Source organism: Mus caroli, chromosome 9 (genome assembly GCF_900094665.2).
Source record: "Mus caroli chromosome 9, CAROLI_EIJ_v1.1, whole genome shotgun sequence".
Taxonomy (NCBI): Eukaryota; Metazoa; Chordata; class Mammalia; order Rodentia; family Muridae; genus Mus; species Mus caroli.
The window spans coordinates 113,934,282-113,956,232 of NC_034578.1; the positions used below are offsets into that span (position 1 = coordinate 113,934,282).

Here is a 21,951-nt window from a genome sequence, read left to right on the forward strand (position 1 = left end):
ATTAACCTAGTTTATCTTGAGAAACTTGAGAATACGTTAGACAAGCATTCATTTCTCCTTTGATCTTCCCTCGGGTTACCTGTAAAGGCAGAGGAAGCTACCATGCCAGACTACAGGGGCCGTAACTCCTGCTGTGCATGCCTGGTGCAGTGCTGCTGTGATTTTCCCATGAGCCCCTTCTGTGGGTGATGAAAGGTAGAGCAGTGCTCAGGACAGAGCTCCGAAGCTCAGAGGCTCCTAGGCGTGTCTCTGCAGTCGCAGCAGGAGTAGCCAGTGAGTGGTCTTCCTTGGAGCACTCTGCTCAACACAAGGAAACAAAGCCAGTATGTGTGGAAGAAATTTTCACTAAAATTTTTCTCAAAATGTTGACACTGGGTCATTCAAGTTGCTGGCTTCAAGTGAATGAGGCATTTCAATTTTTAATTTATTTTTATTTTTTGTAACTTTGCCCAGATAATTTTAATTTGGATGTGGTTTTACTGCAGAGAGCAGTTGACATGACTTTTCTATTTTAGTGAGCTTTGCTGATTGACTCCCTGTTAGTTTTTGTCATGGAAACTGAATTGGGAACATAAGGGCTTGCAGAGGTGTGATTAGCTTGAAATATATTTGCTACTCACTAATTTTTGCTATTGATTTCATGTTTAATTTAATAGCAAAGTGATTTTCTAAAATACTTAACCACACTACTTTTGCCCTGCATGAAAATATTCTAATTAGCAATTACTAATTTTGTTCAGTAGATGCAAGTGTCTACTAGGTCTTACTAGTTTAACAGATTTAAAACGTTAGTTTACAGTTAACTTTTTAATGATGTTCTTTCTTGTCCTTAGAATGCATCAACTCAAGCAACAAAGTCTCCAGATGGTGTCAGTAAAGAGGAGTCATCCCCTTCTCAGGTTGGTTACTTACTTACACTGCCAGGCCTTTCACAGAGGTGGCCTGTCGTTACTAGTGTGTGGCTGTCTGAAAGGGTGCTGTCAGATGCTAAGTGGCTAAAATCTTGCTCTGAGACCACATAGTATCTTTGCTCGGGTAAGACAGTTAATATTCCCATTTACAGATGCATGTTGCACAGGAACCCTTTTCCTGTAACTTCCCCTCTCTGTCTGTTTAAAACCACCCCTCGATGCCACTTCACAAACATAGGTTGGCCTTCGGGAAGTCACATCTCTGTTCTAGCATGTTCTATCAGTAGAATGATAGCTATACCAAAATGTCCCAGCCTGAGGATTTTCTTTTATAGTATCTGTTATCAGCTCTGCCTAGTCTCAGAGAACCTATTAAAGCAATACTAATCAAAAATTAATAGTATGAAACTTTAATATCTATAGAAAAATGTGACATATTTACCCTACAAATAGACCTTTGTAATCAAGGCAGACAAAGTGGCTCAGCAGGTAAAGGGGCTTGCCACTAAGCCTGACTGAGTCTGATTCTTGGGACCCACTGGTGCAGGGAGGGAATTGGCTCCCCACAAATTGTCTTTTGACTTATGTGCTCTGTATCCTGATGTGCATAAATGAATTTATGGACATAATAAAAAATTAAAAACAAAAAAACCTATAACCAGAAATTAATGGTGCTCTAAAAGCCTTTAGCTCCGTCTGGTCCCTCACCTCATCCTCAGAGGTCACCACCACTCTTTCTCTAGTATTACCAGTTAATTTGACCTTCATGTAAAGTGTTTGCTTGCCTGCCTGCCTGCTTCCTTGCTTCTTTCCTTTTTTTCCCTTCCTTCCTTCCTTCCTTCCTTCCTTCCTTCCTTCCTTCCTTCCTTCCTTCCTTCCTTCCTTCCTTCTTCCATTTAGACTTGAAGTTCTCAACTTGTGGGTCATGAACCCTTTGGGGAATCTAATGACCTTTTCTTGGGGTTTTGCATATCAGATATCCCGCATATCACATATTTACGTTATGTGTTATAACAGTAGCAAATTTACAGTTATGAAGTACCAATGAAATAATTTTATGGTTGGTGGTCACCACAATGTGAGGAACTGTATTAAAGGGTCTAAGCATTAGGAAGGTTGAGAACTGTGGGGCTGTGGGTGTAGGGGAAGGTGGGGGGAGAGCCTGCATCTGGTGGACGCAGGAGGACTGCCAGATGCTTTCCATGTGGCCCTGGATGGGCATCTGGCTGTGTGAAGCCACTGACCCCACACAGCGGGGAGTGGACAAGGGGCAGTCCCTGGTCCCAGGTTCTCAGTCTCTGGCATCCCACGATGGATATGGCAGAGGAGCTGGGAACAGAATGGGGGCCCTGGGGCCGCACTCGGCCCCAGAGATATGGGAAGAGAGGACAGGAGGGGAGGGGGGCGCTGGGTGGTTCCCATGCAGGCAAGAGTCCTTAGTATGGTTTGTGGCTGCAGCATAGCATGGCCTTCTGTGGGGAGATTATACACAGCACGTTAGGAGAAAGCCTATCCCATTGTTAAAGCACGGCGGGCCTTGATGGTCAGAGACAGTCTATGGTTTTAGAGCTTTATTGTAGAACGGTAGGGAGAAAGAGAGAAGGTAGAAAGAGAGACCAGCCAAGAGGAGAGAAGAGAGAGAGAAAAAAGGAGAGTTAGAGAGTAAGAAAGCTTAAGGCTTAGAAAGAGAGAAGTAAAAGCTTAGAGAGTAAGAGAGCGAGGAGGGGCCAAATAGCTCCTCTTGTAGTGGACTTGTTATCTTGCTGTTGCTAGGTAACTGTGGGGAGGAGTCTAGCCAGAAGGCCAGAAGCTTGGAACATTGTCTACGTGACTAATAGCCACATGCCTCTCCTGTGGGGGCTGTAGGAGCAGTAACTTCGATAGGAGCCAGGGGTCCAGGAGACGTGATCGAATACCTACCTTTCCATGTAGGTGGAAATTACCACCCATTGGGTACCACCGGGGTTCAAGGCCTCAGCTCAGGCAGTCTGCGCATAGCCCATTGCCCCACAGAGAACCACTGCATTAGATAGTTGCACATCTCACCTTGGCTGGTCTAGAACTTACTGTGTAAGCCGGGCTGGTTTCAAACCAGCAGCTGCCTCCTGAGTACTGAACTTACAGTATGAGCCACTATGCCCAGCATGCCTGGCTTCTGTTCATACTCTATGAGATTTATCTACAGTGTTGCTATAATGTCAAGTCATTTTCATTGATTTCTCGTATTCCATTGGTGAACATGAAAGTTGGCTGGTATTCCAATGGTGAACAGAACAATTAAAAAAAAAAAAGAAGCCCTGATTAACAGGCTAATCTGACTTGGTGTTCATTTTGAATGGTCGTTTGTTGACCATTTACACATGCCTGCTGGTGCTTGTGTAGGGATGGACTTGGTGGTTTGGAGAGGGTGCTTCTGTTTAGTTTCAACCACAGTTTGTGGTTGATCACTATAAATCACTCCCTATCCTCATGCTGTGTATTACCATAGTTTTAATTAGCCATCTCCTGGTCAGGAAGTGTTTTGCACTTCAAGAAAACCTGGGTATGGTAGAAAAGAAGAAGGGAAGCTTGGATGTCAGGTGAAAGTCGTCTGCCTTAGGTGAGCTTAACTTCTCAACCCAGGTTAGATTATTACCTCCACAACCACCTCATGAAGAGGGTGCTGCTGGCTTTGTCTTACACAGACAGAGACAAACAGAAGGAGGTTGTGTCACTTAACCAAAGCTCAGTCAGGTCCCATAGCCAAGACCCTTAGGTCTTCTAACTGTAAGAGGACTGCTCTGCAGGGAGCTACATCTAACACCCTGATGAGTCTCTTATTTCTGCATTTGCTTTTGTTTGAGATTGTGCCTCTTTATCTCCTGTCTCTTCATGCTAATTGTTGCTGCATGTTGTATTAACTTATTCAGTCTCTATGGCCTTCATAGTAGTCTTCATCATCTTCATCATTGTCGTCATCGTCGTCATCATGTTTTCTGTCCCCATTTTACAGAGGAAGCAGGACTATAGAGCTACTTGCTCAAGGTTCTATAGAACAACTACTGAGTTGTAGTGAGACTGACTCTCCCATTGAAGGGATGAGTCACTCAGTTCAGAGACTGAGATTGAGGGGGAGTGGGACACATTTGCCCAACATGTGTAGGTCCTGTAGTACTCCCCAGCTCCAAGAGCAAACAATAAAAGTTATTGCCAGTCGTAGTAGACATGGCGGATAAGATGACTAGTCGTAGTAGACATGGCGGATAAGATGACTAGGGTCTGCAGATGCAGACTTTGGCTATTCATTAGCTTCTGGAGACCCTAAAAGGCCAACTATCTTCAGTGTTTCTTCACATGTGCTTTATATGTCTAGTCTAGGGTCTTTTGTAAGGATGCTGTATGCTAGGGAACTCAAGCCATTTTTCACATGAGCCAGAGGTGACCCAAATAGAATTGCCAGTGAAAGCAGTTGTCAGAGGTTTTGTACAAGAAGTGCTCCTCTTCCTTCTGTTCCTCCCTCCACCATAAGGGTAGAACTTGCACATCATGGAAACAAGCTAGAAAGTACAGAATAACATAGCACAAAACTAATTCCACCTCAAAGGCTGCCACACGAGGACACTGTTTACCTCTGCATGTGTCTGTCCTTCTGATGGCATGTATGAAAATATACATACAAATTAAAAAGTATTTATAGACAAGTCAAATTGAGCTCATGGTGCATACTGCTTTCTAACTAGACCTTTTACGTTTAGCAGTCTATTGTGAACTTCTATATATCACCAAGTGTGTTCTCTGCTGTGACTATTTGGGTGATTCTAGGGTGTACTGTTCCAAACAGCTTGAGTTCATAGGATGGAGCTCCAGCAGACCTGTGTATTACTGGTCTGCTCCACACCAGTTGCCTTCTAAACAGAACTGTCTGATTAGTACATTACCCTCTCTCTCAGCCTGTATTCTGTCTCTTGAAAAGAACAATCTGGAATCATTAAATCCATGAGCTCACTAGTTAAAACAGACTTGAATTGAGCCTCTACCTCACACTTCACCCTGGATGCCCACACTTGAGGCACAGTGTGTAATAAAGGATCTAACAAGTGGGTGGGTGGATGGGTGGACTCCACAGCAGCCCTGCAAGGTCAGCCTGATAAACATGCTTCCTTTTGTACAGATGGGCAGACTGAAGGGCCGCAACTTACTGAGGGCACTGTACTGCCAGGCGATGGTCCGAGAATCAGAGCCCAATTCTCTGACTCCAGGTCTAGACTTTTTACAGAAATTACCAGTGTTCTTCATTTTTTCAGAAAACAGTGATTTGCGTGACTTATTTGGAATGCAAATTGCATTTGTTCGATTCTTTTCCAGACCTGTGCTGATGACAGGGCAGTAGGTGTCTGAGTGTGTATTTAACTCGTGCTCTGTTGGCTTCTGTTACAGTCGGGTGACACACAGACTTTTGCGCAGAAGCTCCAGCTCCGAGTACCTTCCATGGAGTCTCTGTTTCGAAGTCCCATAAAGGAATCCCTGTTTCGGTCTTCTAAAGAGTCTTTGGTCCGGACATCTTCCAGAGAGTCCCTGAACCAACTTGACCTGGACTGTTCTGCTACCACCTTTGATCCCCCTTCTGATATGGAGAGCGAGGCTGAAGACACACCATGGAACTCAGATAGCCTCAGCAGAGAGCAGCTGCTTCAGCGGCTGCGCAGAATGGAACGAAGCCTAAGTAGCTACAGAGGGAAGTACTCCGAGGTAGGAGCACGGTGGGTGTTGGCGTACACAGAACTCACCCCTTGGTCTTGTCCATAGTGCTGCATTGTTCTTACCCTGGTCCTGGTTACTGAGGGTAGATAGCTGGCGGCAGACCTAGTTCAGGTCCTTCTGTGGTCCAGATCCCTTGGAGCAGATTGACATTTTGGTTTTCACGTTCTCTGCTGTGTCTGTGGACACCTAGGTCAAAGGTCAGTCTTTGTTTTCTGTATTCCCCATGCGACTCATCTCTGACTAGAGTAACTTTAGAAGTCAGACCGACTTCTCAGACAGTCATGGTTAGGGAGTCTGATGTCCTCAGCGATTTGGCTCATTCTCATTGTACCAATATGTAAATTTAAAATTTTTATTATCTATCGCGTATCTGTATGTGCATGCGTGAATACATGCCATAGCACATGGGAGGAGAGGCTAGAGAAAGTCTCATGGGAGCTGGTTCTCTCATTCTACCTTATAGACTTCAGGGATTAAGCTCACACAGGCAGTGCCCTTGGCCACAAATACCCTTACCCACTGAGCCATTTTACCAGGCTTTTTTTTATTTTTGGGACATTTAATTTTTTGCCTAACATGAATCTTTACAAACCTTAATTTTTATTTTAATGTATGAGTGTTTTGCTTGTTTGTATGTGTGTGTGTGTGTGTGTGTATATATATATGTATATGTATATATATATGCACCACTTGTGTAATTGGGACCCTTGGAGACCAGAAGAAGAGGCCAGATCCCCTGGAACTGGAGTTATGATATGTTCAGTTGTGAGCTGCCATATGGCTGTAAAGAATTGAACCGGGGTCCTCTGAAAGCTTAGGAGCAGCTCGATGCTCTCTGCTGGTGAGCCGGCTCTCTGGCCTCCTGACACTGCTTTTAACTCCTAGGTCACTGTCTGGGGTAAGTGAGGAAGCAATGGCGTCCTTTTGCTTTTGAAACAGAGTACTTTGGGAACTAAAAACACATGTTTTGCCTTTCTTGAGTCCCTTTCTGTCAAGTGCAGTTAAGAAATCTCCTTTGGTTATCAGCTCTTTGTTATCCATGGCTTTTGTTTGTGATGCTCAGTATGCATCATTTTATTTTGACATGGCTAGTAAATATTACATTCAATTTTAATGAATGTTGCACTTCAGGGTTAGGTGTAAAGTTAGTCCAGGTTTCGCTGTCTGTGTAGCTAGTTTACTATCTACACTGCCAAAACCAAAAGGAAATGAAAACCTTGATGACATAGATAAATTGCCTTTTTATTAAAATTATAAATGGTGGCAAACTAGAAAGGAATCCCATGAACTCTAGAGGTGTAAATGGGGCACTGAGACCAGGTCTCTCTCATAGCTGTGGAACTAGGTAAGTTTTCCCTCAATTTTTAAAAATGATTATTTCTAACTGCTAGTAATGTTGATAATGGTCATAATTGTGATTGCTTATCTTTATGCTACATTTATAGATTTATCCAGTTTTAGATCAGCATCTCGAGCAACAGGACAGTTAGCATTTATGTATGCCGGATGCTGTTTGCATTTAGTTTTGTACCATTCTATGAAGCGAACGTAAAGTTGCTTGTGCTTGTAGAAAACAGACTGGGGATCCATAGAGACTGAGTCACTTACTTAAGGCCACAGAGCAGTTGGCCGAGTCTGTTTGGTGCTCAGTTGCTCTGGGTGTTCCCCCACTCCAGGCTGCCTTAGGGCCAAGCAGCTTCTTAGGAATAGGAGATGTCCTAGCCCGGGCGGCCACTTTTCCTAGGGTGACGTGAAGCCAGGCCTAGGTGCCTCCTAACTCTTGTGCTGTTCTTCCTCACACCCACTTTTTTTTTTTGAGCCTGGAGTTAATAAGGCAGGTCTACTGCTAAGTAAGCAGAACTTGTTTCCAAATCCTGAGGTCTGTTCCTAGGCTCCCGTCTCCCTTACATTGTTAACTACTTCTTGACTCTGACACTAGCAGTGACATTTAGGAGCACACATCACCTTTCCAGGGAAGGTGGAGCTCGGATTACTGGGCCGTGCTTCTCTCAGAGCTGCACTGTGCTCTGCTGACGTAGGTCCCAGTAGTGTGTTGAGTGTCACTGTTGACTGTGAAAGGCTTACAGGGCTAAAAAGATGTGACTCAGCCTGGCAGTGGTGGCACACACCTTTAGTCCCAGCTCTGGGAGGCAGAGGAAGGTGGATCTCTGAATTCAAGGACAGCCTGGTCTACAGAGTGAGTTTCAGGACAGCCAGGGTTATACAGAGAAACCCTGTCTCAAAAACAAAACAACCCAAAAAACAAACAAAAAACCTTCCAAAACAACAGCAACAACAAAGCTGTTACTCCACGACTTCATCAGAGGTGCTTGAATGTTCATTCTGATTAGGATTAGGGCTTGGATTCCTCATTTCTTTCTGTTAGTTATATATTTCTTTTATCAGATTTTCATTATTGTTTAATCTTGTAGCCCAAAACAAGTTACCTTGAAAGTTTTTAAAAATAGGTTCCTGTCTCTCCACCATGTTCCTCTGTTCTTGGTGAGTCTGTTTTGGGTTAGGCCCTGGAATTTGTTTCCAGCAAACACTTGCATAATGTTGTTGGTTGCAGATGTAGTCAGTCTGTGACTCTGACAGATAGGTGCCCTTCCACCTCAGGCAAGTTGGCAGCAGTTCTCACCTTTAAATTGTGTGTTGAAATCTAAAGTGTGTGAAGATTCACTGGCTTACAGTCAACTTCCATCTTCTATTCTAGATATAGACTTACTGTGTTATTTCCTTTCCTTACAGATTGAGTTAGGGTCAGTTGTCTAAACAGGACTGTTCTGATTGGTTTTTGACCTTTATAAAGAGCAAGGTTTTAGCAGCAATTAGAAGAATGAGTTGTATTTATTGAGAAATAACTAATCTTATCTGGTGGTTGCTTTGTTTTAGCTCGTCACAGCGTTTCAGACTCTTCAGAGAGAGAAGAAAAAGCTTCAAGTGAGTGACTGACTGACCATCGCTGACTCATCCGTGCTTCTAAAGTCAGAGACGCTCTCACGAATATTAACTTTCCCTTTTAAATAGTCTGTACTTTCAGATTTTACCATTGCTAGAGGTTTGATAAAGAGTGAGTGATGGAGACCCCGGAGATGGTTTCCGTGTTACATCCTAGTTTCCTTGAGTTCCAGGTCCCTACTGAAGAAGATTTTGATTTAGGATGTTTGCCTCTTTGAAGCACCTTTTCTGCCACTTTGGTCTGCAAGTGTGTGTGTGTGTGTGTGTGTGTGTGTGTTTGTGTGTGCGCTCCTGTATGTCAGTGTATAGACATACTCAGCTTTATGAGTATTTTCAGCTACTTGGTTCTTGAGACTGTTCCTTGGTACTAGGAGCCAGCTGCTGCTTACTTTGGCCTTTGGATATAGCTTTACACAAAACTATAAAATCTCCAAGGAGTTTATTGACTCTGCTGGCAGCCAGATACCCTCAGCCCTTCTCTCTGGGAGCTCTGTGCTCTGAGTTAACCCTTCATGTGCCTTCTTGTCACTAGTGTTGTTGCTGCAACTTCAACTGTCTCCCCACTGGCAGCTCAGTGCTTGTGGCTAATGATAAAGACCACGAGTAGGTAAGGCAACCTCTGTAGCCGAGTTCCTGCTACAGAGACTGATGCAACACCTAGGGCAGCACAGGACGAGCCACACAGTGTGTCTACACAAACCAGAAGGTGTGGTCATAGTGTCTGCACCAGTCATAGCAGACCTTCATGCAGAATTGCATTCATTGTAGTCATGGCAAAGGAGGGACTGCATTTACACTGTCCCAGCCCCTCGAGGCAAGAGTGGAGGATTATATTTGCACCAATCATGTAGTTTTTGTTGGGCCACTAGGGGAATTATTCTCTTTTATGCAAATAACTACTGGTCAACTACAGTTCACCAAGTACAGTTCGCTTTTTGCTTATAGGGTCAAAAAGGCCAAGACAAATTAAACCGTCATGGCTAGGACAAGGGCCTTCAGTAGACACAAGCTCCTTAATGCCTATGAGGTGTTCCGAGTGGCTGATGCTGGCTAATGCTTGGCTGAAGTCTTTCATGGGCCCAGGTTACCAGGAAGGGTCTAAAGCTGACAGTAAGTCCCAGTGCTCCAGCTCCCAACATTTTAACTTGTTTAAAAGAATAAACACTAAAGGTGCTTATGATAAGTTTATCATTAAGAGCAACAGTAGTCTACAGTATTTACCTTCTGCTCTGGGGCCTCAAAGAGGCAGATCCTGCTAATCCATATTGATAACAGACATTTTATCTACCTAGTTCCTTTTTCTTATTGATTTATATATTTTTGTTCTTGTTGTTAGACACACAAATCCAAGAAGCTACAAGTTACCCCATTTCTCTTGTTTTCCTGAGACAGGGCCTGTGTAGCTATCGTCCTGCCTCAGCTTCCTGAGTGCTGTGGTTGCAGGCATGCACCATCGATCTCCTTAGTTCTTTACTTCTGTATCTGATCACAGGAGCACACAGTCACTCTGTTTGCATGGACCGCAGCTGGCATTCTTTCTCTGTACTAGTGAGAACACCCTCCACCCTCCAAAGTGTGAGGCACACACCTTTTAGTAGGTTACTCTTCTAATCTGATTAAAATTATTTTTTAAAAAATTCATTATTTTTATGAGTATGGGTGTTTTGCCTGCATGCCTGTCTGTGACTATATGTGTGTCTAGTGCCAGCAGAGACTTGTAGAAGGTGTCAGATCCCCTGAACTGGAGTTCCAGACAGTTGTGAGCTGTCATGTGGGTGCTGAGAATTGAACCTGGGTCCTCTGGAAGAACAAAGTGCTCTTAACCAGTGAGCCATCCCTCTTGGACTTGATTCCTTTTTAATGGACAGTTACTAATTTAACCATTTGTAATGCTGTTCATGAGAATTAGATTTTTTTAAGAACATAAACTTTAACAACAGATAATGATAATTAGCATGGTCTTTGTACTCTATTATAGTGAAATCATTTGCTTTTGAACTTTGAGTTTATTTTACAAATCTGTTGTTAAAGTTAACATATAGTTTATAGTTTGACTTCTGTGTTTATGCATTTTAGTAAATGTAACTATTGACATAGACTAGACTTTTTTTTAACTTTTTGCATGAATATGCTCTGTAGATGTTTAACTAACTTTTTTTTTTCTTTTTTTTTTTTTAAATTAAAGGGTATATTGAGTCAGAGTCAAGATAAATCACTTCGGAGAATTTCAGAATTAAGAGAGGTAAGTTTAGTGATTGGTGCTTTGAGAACAGTGATTCAACCTCCTCGTTAGTAGAGATGTTTTATTACACACCCTGCTGACCTGTGTGGAATAGGAAGTGTAATAGGAGTCTACCTGGCTTGTGCGCTCACACTGCACGTCTGTGGTTTTGTTTGTGTAGCTTTCCTGGGTAGATGCTGTTGCTGTTAGAATTAATGAAATACAAATGTATCCGCCTGCAGTGTAAGCAGTCAGTGTCAACTTGCAAGGTTTAGTTGTTTGTACTATTAAATATTCTAGGTTTCTTTTTGCCTTTCCTGTTGAGCATATTGTTGTTGAAACAAAATGACTTGCAATTTGGAGTGGTGAGTCACTACAGGGTTAGCTTGAGCTCCTTGATGTCATGGTGTGGCAGCGTTTCTGCCTTTGCAGTGGGGAGGCTTTTCAGATACCGCTTCATTGCTGCTCCCTGCTCCTGTGCCCAGCTTTGTCCGCGCCTGCTGCAGTACTGCTGGAAGCACCTTGTTGCCTGCTTTTGTAGAAATGTTCTTCATGGGTATCAGTTTTAAGAGCTTTGAAGTAAGTGATTTCAGGACAGATAAGAGTAGTTTAGAATTTTATATAACCTGGGTAGAATTTTGTTTGTGCAATTTATTAGTTTAGGATATATAGTATGTTAAAAGTACAAATATCTTTTAAAAAATAGCAGACTGGTAAATTTACAAGTAGCAATTGTTAGAATAAGGCTGAGAATATAGCTTAGTGGTAGAACAGTACTGGAGGTGGGAGAGGAAGAAAGGGAAGGGCAGAGAAGGAAAGAGAGGGAAGCTAAGCTTCGTCTGCAAGGAGGCAGAGCAGTGCAGCAGTTTTTCCTGTGAGTCATCCCAGCCCTGTTGTCCCTTCATCATTTTTAATGACACATTGTCCATATTACTCATTACATTCTTGTATCACATTGTAATTTCACTTGTACTACTGAAGTCGTGTTTAATTTCTAATTTCTTCTTACATTTTGTATACAGCTAGCTCTTACTGTTTTGTCCTTTAAAACATTCTAAACATTGTTACTGCACCAAGAACGAACATTGACCCTTATTATACAGATAACGGTAGGGTAGCCGGTCTTCCTGTGTGAAACTTGTTTTGAGCCCTAGACTAATTCCTTCTCCCTATGAAGTGATGGTGAAGGGACACAGCCTCACCCCAGGCTGGCTTCTGAGGCTGCATTGCTGGTTTGACCTGGAGGACAGTTGATGCTGAGGGTGCAGGGAGGGGTCAGGGAGAGAAATCACCTTGAAGCTTTTTCAAGCCGCCTTTACTTCTTCTAGAGGGACAAATAGTGTCTTTCTGCTTAACGTATTACTTGTTCATTTTCTTGCATTTTGATAATAATAATAAATGAAGGTCATTGATGGACTCTTATTTGGGACAAGAAATATACTGTCCAGGTTTTCTGCACTTAGTGATTAGATACACTTGTCGTTGGGGGGCAGCCTTGCCTGCATTCAGAGAGTGGGCAGTCGAGGTGGGTGGAGTTTCGAGGGTCCTTTAAGAAGTGACATTTGCACTTCAGGAACTGGGCGTCTCTTACTTGGTGTCAGCAGGTAGGTTGGGAGAGCTGGTGACTCAGCGTGTATGGTGACATGGTGACGCTGCTGGTGCCGTTTGTCCCGTTACAGCTCAGTTGAAGGCTTTCATCTTAAGCTCCATTTCCTTTGTACATCACTATTGTCTACCATTGCAGTTCTTTAAGAAGACGTTCTCATTGGAGACCCTTATATTGTTTAAGGAACAAAATTATTGATGTTAAGGTTTTAAATGTTAATGTCTTAACCATTGAGGATTCTCTAAGTATTCTGTACTTTTATCTTAAGAGTGAGTCAAATCTGAAATGATGATGTTGTAAACTTGTTGTGTCTGTTGTTTTATATAGAAAATTACCTGTGATACCTTTTATGCTATAGGAGCTGCAAATGGACCAGCAAGCAAAGAAACATCTTCAGGACGAGTTTGATGCATGTTTGGAGGAGAAAGATCAGTATATCAGTGTTCTCCAGACTCAGGTAAAAGAATGGGTCAGAACATGGAAGCCTTTGATAAAGTGATAGTCCGATAGCTGAAGAGTTTCAAATGTCAAGAGAAAAAAAAAACTTGATTTAAAACTCTGTCTTTCTTTCATTTTAACAGCATATTTTGTTTATTGTACCTTTTGACTGATTGTGGCAGTGCCACTAATGTAATGGCACATGCAGCAAACAGCTGCACTGCAAGTCTGCTCTCTTCTTCACTGTAGCGAACATATAGTTCTCCCTCCCCCTCCCCTCTCCCCCTCCCCCTTCCCTCCCCTTCCTCCCTCCCTCCCTCCCTCCTTCCCTCTTCTTCCCCTCTGGTTTTTGTTTTGTTTTTTGAGATACTTTCTCTGTGTATCCTTGGCTGTTCTGGATTTTGCTATGTAGACCAGGCTGGACTTGAAATTAGGGATCCGCCTGCTTCTGCTCCCAAGTGCTGGGATTAAAGGTTTGCAGCTCCGCCTGGCTTCACCCTATTTCTTACAAAATTTAAAGAAAATATTTCTGTTGTACTTTTTTTCCCCTAGTAATGAATTTCTCTTTCTTTCTTTCTTTCTTTCTTTCTTTCTTTCTTTCTTTCTTTCTTTCTTTCTTTCTTTCTTTCTTTCTTTCTTTCTTTCAGGTTTCTCTTCTAAAGCAGCGATTACAGAATGGCCCAATGAATGTTGATGCTACCAAACCCCTCCCTCCGGGGGAGCTCCAGGCAGAAGTGCACGGTGACACGGAGAGGATGGAGGAGAAGATGGAGGGCGTCGGGGAGCCAGTGGGTAAGCTCCTGTGTCAGAGCATAGTTCAAACATGAGATGACAGTGTCGAGCATTCAGGCTGAAAGAACAGACCCTAGCATTTCTTCACCGATTCAATTTGTTTGTTTTTAAATTGACTTTTTAGCTAGGCAGTGTTAGTGCTTGCCTTTAATCCCAGCACTTGGGAGGCAGAGACAGGAGAATCTCTGAGTTTGATGCCAGCCTGGTCTGCACTGTGAGTTCTAGGACAGCCAGAGCTATACAGAGAAACCTTGTCTTGGAAAAACCAACCAGCAAATAAAAAAACCAACCGATTTATTGATTTATATTCAGAAAAAAGGCAATTGATTTGAGACTTGAAAATTGCATAAACTTTAAGGAGAGCAAACATTTTAAAATAATTGAAGTATATAAATGATGTCATACTATTTTGGTTTTTTTGAGACAGGGTCTCATTATGTAACCTGTATTGCTCAAGTTGTGATTTTTATTTTCAGCCTTAGCCTTCCAAGACCAGGCTTACAGGTTTGTGTCCACATCGGCCTTATGTCTTTGCTGTCTTACCAAGAGACTCACAGTAGACTTTGGTTCCGTTAGAGGCAAAATAAGTTGTGATCAGCTGGCCATCTGAGTGGTGAGCCTACAAGGGACTGCAGTTCCTGTAGTAGGTATGAGGACGGACTCAAACGTAGGCGGTAAAGCCTATAGTAACCGGAACTCCTTTCAGGAGGAGAGTAGACTAGAAAGAGCACTCAGTACTTTTGGGATGGAACTTATCAGGGCTTGGGGTGGTCCCCCTCCCCTCAGTTTTGACTTTTAAGTAGGCTAGATCCAGTTAATGGCAGTGTCTGTGCCATTCCAGGGTAAGGAGTTCATTTTATACTTGATTCTTCATCTAAGCATCACACAGTAACCAAGAGTATTTTGAAGAATCCCACTTGCATATGGGGGTGTTCCTTCTCAGTGTAGAAGAAGGCTGTGCAGGGACTAGGCTGTAGCTCAGTGGTAGAGTGTGTGTTGAGCTTGCAGAAGACAGCACAGCTCTCCAGATCCCTGCCCTCCTCATCCCCTAAAAAGATGTCACTGTTATCAGAGTTCCTTGTAACCCTTAGGCTTTTTTATAAGCTCATCTCCTCAGTGTTGGTGTGCATGTGGAGGTCAGAGGACCTCAGCAGCCCGTGGGTCCTTAGCCCTCTAGGCCATCTCATGTGTCTCCTCGCTTGTGTGTTTCGTGACTGCCCTGCTGATGCTGATGCTGCTTTACCTTGTAGGAGGTGGGACTTCCGCTAAAACCCTGGAAATGCTCCAGCAAAGAGTGAAACGTCAGGAGAATCTGCTTCAGCGCTGTAAGGAGACAATTGGGTCCCACAAGGAGCAGTGTGCACTGCTGCTGAGCGAGAAGGAGGCACTGCAGGAACAGTTGGATGAAAGGCTGCAGGAGCTGGAAAAGATGAAGGTAAGAGACAACTGACCTCTGCTCTGTGAGTGTGTGAAGCCAGATCAGCAGGCTTGCACGTGGCCTGTGCTTCCTCTGGGAAGCTGCCTTCATCCTCCTGTCCGTAGGCATGGTGGAGAGGGTGTCCTGGTGTGAGCACCCAAGTGCTCTGGGTCTTATAGCATTTACCATACATTTGAGATTTCCTGTGTATTCCTCATTACACCATAAGGGCTGTTTAGATTAGATAAGCTGCGTTGAGTTCTCATAGGAGGTGAAGCGTTATTAGAGATGGAAATGAATTTCTAAAACTTTTTTAGGAGCTTCATATGGCTGAGAAGACTAAACTAATCACTCAGTTGCGTGATGCAAAGAACTTAATTGAACAGCTTGAACAAGATAAGGTAAAACTCCCAAATGTATGATAATGAAATTTGTCAGGGGCCCCTGAATTTGCTTTGAAAGCAGTTAGAAGCATTTACATATACACCAGCTTTTCAGATTTTCATAGCTGCTTTCATGAAAACTATTTTTAATTTCTAGGTTTGTGCAGTATTAGCATTAGTAAGCCTGGTTCTCTGGCTCTTTAATATCAGTTAGTGCTCTGCCATAGACACAGCAGGAAAGGTGCTCACGGCCCATACCCGTCTCTCAGAGCAAGTTACACTACTACGGTTAAGACAGCTGCGTGTGAATGGTTTCAGGGTTTTAGTTTATACAATATAGAAGTAGATTGATCATTGCCTGAAACGTAAAGAAGGGGTAATGTGTATGTTAGCATAGGACTGCACATGTGGATCTAGGATGCCTAGGAGACTCGAGGATGCAGGAAGGGCTGAGACAGAGAGCAGCCAGCACCTAGCAGGCAGCTTCGAGATTCACAGCTGGATGAACAGCTCTGTCCTGCTTGACCCCAAGCCCTCGGCCCTTTTGTAATACAAAATGTGTTCATTTCACATCTTGGTTGATGAATGTAGTATTTTCACCTAGCTTTGAAACAAAGTACCCTTTATTTTCAAAAAAGTACAACCACCTAATGATCACGCCTAGCAGTTTAACAGTAATTCATGATACCATCTGCCAACTTATTATGTACCAGATAAATTCTTTCATTGTGATTAATATGATTAAGATTTCTTTTAATGTATAGGGTTATCTGTCCTTCCTTTCTGACATTTTCTCTCCTTTGTGATGTGAGTTTTGGAGACAATGGAGACCTACCACCATGTTTTACATTTTCTTAATTATGCTGCACTTCCTCACTGTTAATATTAACACTGACTGTGCAGTAGTCACACCCCAGAGCAGGTCAGCCGACCCTGCTGGTGAGGGAGGGCTGAGCATTTTAGAGACACTAGCTCAACTACACAGGTTTGTTTTTGTCTGTGGTGATTCGATGATTTTCCACACATTTCCTTCATTTCTATGTGGATTCTCCACTGAGAGGAGAGGAACCTCTGGAAACGTGGAGGGGTGGCAGGTCTTTACTTACAGCAGTTAGGGATAGTGATGGAGCAGAGGAAGGCACATGAGAAAAGAAGAACTAGGCACAGCTGGGCTCTAGCTGTGGCCCACAGCTCTGGTAGCGACTACCCTACATAGCGTCTGGGAGTATTTATGTGTGAAAATGCGGATGCTAACTGTGGCTTATTCTGGTCGCCAGTTACATTCAGAGGCTAGTGTTGTTTGTTACTATTTACTAAGATGGAAATTACCATACATCTATGTAAGATTGTACAATAAATCTTATACCTGAAGCTTGTTCTGATGCTTAAGGGACTAAACTTACTATTAAAATATTGACACACCCTGGTCTGCTGAGGTAGAGTGAAGACTGACTTCAGTGTGTGAGATACTAAAGAGTCTTCCATTGTCCTTAGTAAGAGATGTTTGTTCTGCTGCCCACACCATTTGAGCTGTTCTGTGTGTTGGTGATGCAGTTTTGTTATGCAAATGGTTTAGAGTCTGCACTTCTGTTCAGGGGATGGTAATAACAGAGACGAAGCGGCAAATGCTTGAGACCCTGGAACTGAAAGAAGATGAAATCGCTCAGCTTCGTAGTCATATCAAACAGATGACTACCCAGGGAGAGGAACTGCGGGAACAGAAAGAAAAGTCTGAAAGAGCTGGTAAGAACTCAGGGGTTTGTATTTGATATCAACCGAGAGTCAGAGCATTTTAACAAGTGAGTTAGTTGTTGATATAGATGCTTAACCACAGGGACTGCTGATGAGAAAGTGCTGTTTGGAGAAAGCCTCCATGGGACTAAGGCAAGCCACAGCCTTCAAGCTAAGAGAGATGAACACACTCACGCACGCACGCATGCATGTACGCACATACGTACATACACACATACACTCACATACATACTTGTAACAGGTAGAAGAAAATGTGATAGAGACCATACATGAAGTATTAGTATCTAATTATTACAGAAAATGTTTGCTGACCTCTGTCTTAGAGTATTATAATTTAGGTTTCAGGAATTTACAAGTTGTTATAGCTTGGGGCTTATTTAAAATAACCGCTTCCTTACAGGTGATAGAGGGTGAACAGAAAACGTAAAGTATATATCTGCTTCCAGTGGTATCAGCAAACAGTTTGGTATTAAGCGTGCCAATTGACTAGAATACAGGCCAGAGTTGTAGTCATTACGCTCTGTCCTGAGTTGTGCTAAGAAAGGCTGTTGGAAGGGAAAGGAAAGTAAGCAGGTCAGGAACAGGTCAGGAAGCCTCAGTTAATGAGCTGCACAGTGGAATTAAATAAAGAGAGGCGAGGTTGTAGATATGTCAGTCACTGCAGGACTATGACCAGGCAGAGGATGTGGTGGGAGTCAGCTAGAAATGATGCTTGCTGACGTGGATAATGCGTTGGATTTTGAAGGCGCTGGCTATTGACTTCTTACCATGTGAATAGCTGCATTTACGCTTGTGCATGTAGGGCAGTAGCAAGCAGTAGGTGAGCACAGTGTGACGGGAGCTCGTGTCTTATGTGGAGAGGAAATGAAGTTGGATGCAGAAGCAGGAAATCCAGGTTTGAGGAACAGGACACACTGGCTGCCTAGGTTGGTGGCTTGGGAGAGGAGCAGAAGGGAAGTCAGAATCTAAGATGGCCACACATTTTAATAGAGAGAGTAGTGGGTAGTGGTAAGGGGCTCTGAATTGGGAACTTGGGGGTTGATCCTAGAAGGTTTGTTTAAGATTTTTTGAATTTGAATTAGCCATGGGCTTTCCCATGTCTTGTAGGCATGTGGAGAGCTAAGACAGGGGAGTACCTTGTAAGAATCATTAGCCTGTGGTTAAGCTTGCAGAGAGGCTGACATAGGTGGCCATAGTTTTTGTGCTGAGGCCAGAGTTGCTCTAGTGTTTATTGCTGCTGGTGTGTGTTAGTCCTGCTGTGGCTGGCAGTCCTTCCCAGCAGTCCTTGCGGTCTCATAGCAAGGCTCTGTTGATACTGTTGCTCTTTTAGTCCCATTTAATCCTTATATTCTGTCAAACAGGACCATTCCTATTCTCATTTACAACTAGGAGAACCTAAGGCTATACTTTAAGTAATTTGTCTCCATTTATGCACAGAAAGTAAATGTGTGGTCAGAATTTAACTTGAACATTGTGGCTTCAGAGTATAGGTTGAGAGGTCCTGAGTTTGACTGATAGAAATAAATGAGAGGAAAGAAGTTAGCCTAGGATGTCACAGGAGCTGTGAGTATTAAGCTTTAGGGGAAGTACAACAGATGTTTCATCAAGTCAGGGAGAGGGGATGAAGTTTTACAGTGGCCTTTGAGTTGATAAGGATTTGATTCCTAGGACGCATTTTTGAGAAATGATCTTAGAAAACCTATTGTAAGGTACCAACAGGGAAATGGAGCCACGTTATGAGAAATACTTGGTTAATAACATCTGTACTTGGAGATGCATGGCTGTCTCTATTGCATTGTTTAATGAAGTGATTTGGAGATTTTAGTTGAACTTGTTCTCATTAAACCTAAGAAAATTTCCTGTCAGGGAGAATCTAAGTTCCTGACAGACAAGCAAAGTGAGCTACTGCAGACAGGTTTGCTTTCAGCGCACAGGAGCCCAGTGTGCCGTCTGAGTGCACAGGAGCCCAGTGTGCGGTCTCAGTGTGTGGTCTCCTGTGTGTGGCCATAGTGCACAGAAGCCAGAGCAGCCTCAGTGCAGAGCAGCCTCAGTGCAGTCTCAGTCCCTAGCAACCAGTGTGTGTGTGTGCGTGCACATATAAACTAGCCACAATGCACTGATGCCCAGTGTGTAGCTACAGTGCACAGGAGCTAGTGTGTGGCCACAGTACACAGCAGTGCGTCAGTATCAGAAGAGTACACGTTAATGAATAGTGAAGGAGAGAGCTGAGACTTAAATTATTAAATTAAATTATTAAGTTAATAAATAGTGAAGGAGAGAACTGAGACTTAAATTATTTATTTATTTATTTATTTTTTTTGGTTTTTCGAGACAGGGTTTCTCTGTGTAGCCCTGGCTGTCCTGGAACTCACTTTGTAGACCAGGCTGGCCTCGAACTCAGAAATCCGCCTGCCTCTGCCTCCCGAGTGCTGGGATTAAAGGCGTGCGCCACCACGCCCGGCGAGACTTAAATTATTAAGTTAATAAATAGTGAAGGAGAGAACTGAGACTTAAATTATTTAATGGGCACATTGATTTTGGAAAACACCCAGACAACATAGTTAGTTGCATATGTTTTCATTTGCAGTACTAACTCTTGAGTGCCATGGTAGGAAGACTGGTTCTACACCGATGAACTAAATCTGTAATGGAAACTAGTTCTGCAGACCAGCTGTACCCTAGCTGGTGGTCTTAGTTGAGAAGAACAATCCAACAGAAATTGGTTTTTAGTCACAAATGTAAAGCACAGAAAATAATCAAAGGAAAACTCTAGATGAGTGCCTAGTATGGGAGACAGTCAGTGGTCAACAATCCAAGCGTCCATAAGCAATCTGTAAACATTATCTGGGTTTTGTAGAATTCAGTTGCTTTCTTAGACATCTGTCTTCTGTCCTTGGACATAAAAGGAAGCAGTACTATCCTTACAGCTGGCTATTGGGATTTGAGAAGCAGATATATCTACATAAAATTGTTACCAAAGAAACTGTCTGGATGCATTTTCGACTGTAAAGACTTGGATTGGGATAGTATCTCTGGACATGGGACTGTTGATAGGTAACTGTTGATAGATAGTTGACTCCTTCTTTCTGGGCCTTAGTTAGCACTGACTAGAGCACATTCTGAGTTGTTTTTCTTGAGACTCAGGTGTACCGCACTGTTCCTAATCAGTAAACTAATGCTGCCACTGTTCCTAATCTGTAAACTAATGCTGCCACGTGGTGTAGGACAAAGTCCACGTCAGTCTCTGATTTATCTATGCTAAGGCATAGCTAGGGACATGCTGAGTAAGTAAAGCTCTTGCCCCAGAAAGCTGAGAAGCACAGCTCCAATCCCCGAGAACCCATGCAAAAGCCAGGCATGCGTGGCCAGAGCCTGTAATCCTGGTGTTGAGGAGACAGAGAGGAGACCCAGGGGTAAGCGGGCTAGCTGGACTGGCTGCAGTTAGAAACCCTAGGCTCAGTAAGAACCTGCCTCAGTAAATAGAGTGGATAGGAATGGAGGAACATGTGAGGCCATCTTCAGGCTTCAACACAAATGTGTACATGTTTACACATGCCTACATGTGCTCAAATACATGAGCACACATGCACACACACCGCGCACACACATGTAAAAATTACTAAGGCCTGAGTGTAATGATGTGCTTCCATCAGGACACTACAGTCTACGTCTCACACTTGAACAGCCTCCTGGGAAGGGCGGGTGCGGTTCTGAAGTCTCTCACTACAGCACTCTTGCTTTGTTGAAGATGATTCATTTTAACAGCTAAAGAGAATACCCTTGTTAGAAGCCCTGGGCAGCAACTGTTGATTTCTGCTTTCATACTTTTTGGTGTCAGTTCAGATGAGTGGTGAAATAGAAGTGTACCGTTGTTTGAGTGTATCGCGTTTAGGCTTTATGTAATCCATAGTCTTATATTCCAGTAGTATTGTGTATTTAACTTTGTATGTTTTTATGCCACCATTTAGCACTATGTTAGGAATTCTTATATATAATGCCAAGGTACTAACATGATTGAATGGTTTGTGTCATATTGAATACACATCATTTCCTTCGTAACCATTCCTCTGTTGATAACTAGTAGCTTTTAACCTATTTTTAAACCTTTACTCTTGGAAACACTGTAACAGTTCTCCAATACAGATTAGTTTTAACCTTTGATTTTTTTTCTTCTCTCACATCATTTTTATCTATAAGGCTTTAGTCTTTTTTTTTTATTAGTTACTGTTAGGTGATTCAAATATAGCTATAGCTAAAGAGAAATCATGAGTCACAGCGTTAAGTTTCTCCCCAAGTAAAGGAGAGAGCTCAAGTTGTGATGTGCTTGCGCAGGAGGATGGGAGAAGTTCCGGTCCCTAGCACCTGTAGAAGCTGACATGTAGTTTGTTAATCCCAGTGCTGGAGAGGTGGGAGCAGGCAGATGTCAACCTGCTTGATGGGCTCCTGGCCAGTGTTAGAGAACCTGTTTCAAAAAAGCAAGTCGGATGGTTTCTGAGGAACAAAACCTGAGATTAATCTCTGCCCTCTACATGAATATACACAAGCCTGCACACACACACACACACACACTCTTATAATTATGTAAGTGTGTAGAATATTTCACATGGACTAGGAGGTTTCTCAGAGTGCACTAACTTTCATAAGCCTTGTTTTGTTTTTCTACACCCCATCTTTGCTGAATTTATGTGTTTTTTAAATGATTGGCTGCATGTAAAAACTTGGGTTAAGTC

General features: G+C 43.0%; 1 protein-coding gene across 11 annotated transcripts in view; it reads left to right on the top strand.

Annotated features, from left to right (window-relative positions):
- Golga4 (golgin A4) overlaps nt 1-21,951 on the top strand; it is an 80,168-nt gene that overhangs the window by 18,602 nt on the left and 39,615 nt on the right. For 9 of the 11 annotated variants that reach the window (XM_029481999.1, XM_029482001.1, XM_029482002.1 and 6 more), the window contains 9 exons: nt 834-899; nt 5,328-5,639; nt 8,547-8,594; nt 10,798-10,854; nt 12,798-12,896; nt 13,525-13,669; nt 14,920-15,104; nt 15,404-15,487; nt 17,065-17,212. In XM_029481999.1, the coding sequence (XP_029337859.1) occupies nt 834-899; nt 5,328-5,639; nt 8,547-8,594; nt 10,798-10,854; nt 12,798-12,896; nt 13,525-13,669; nt 14,920-15,104; nt 15,404-15,487; nt 17,065-17,212 (1,144 nt within the window). The remainder of the gene's footprint in view (nt 1-833; nt 900-5,327; nt 5,640-8,546; nt 8,595-10,797; nt 10,855-12,797; nt 12,897-13,524; nt 13,670-14,919; nt 15,105-15,403; nt 15,488-17,064; nt 17,213-21,951) is intronic. The other 2 variants (XM_029482004.1, XM_021171272.2) reach the window with 1 other exon arrangement.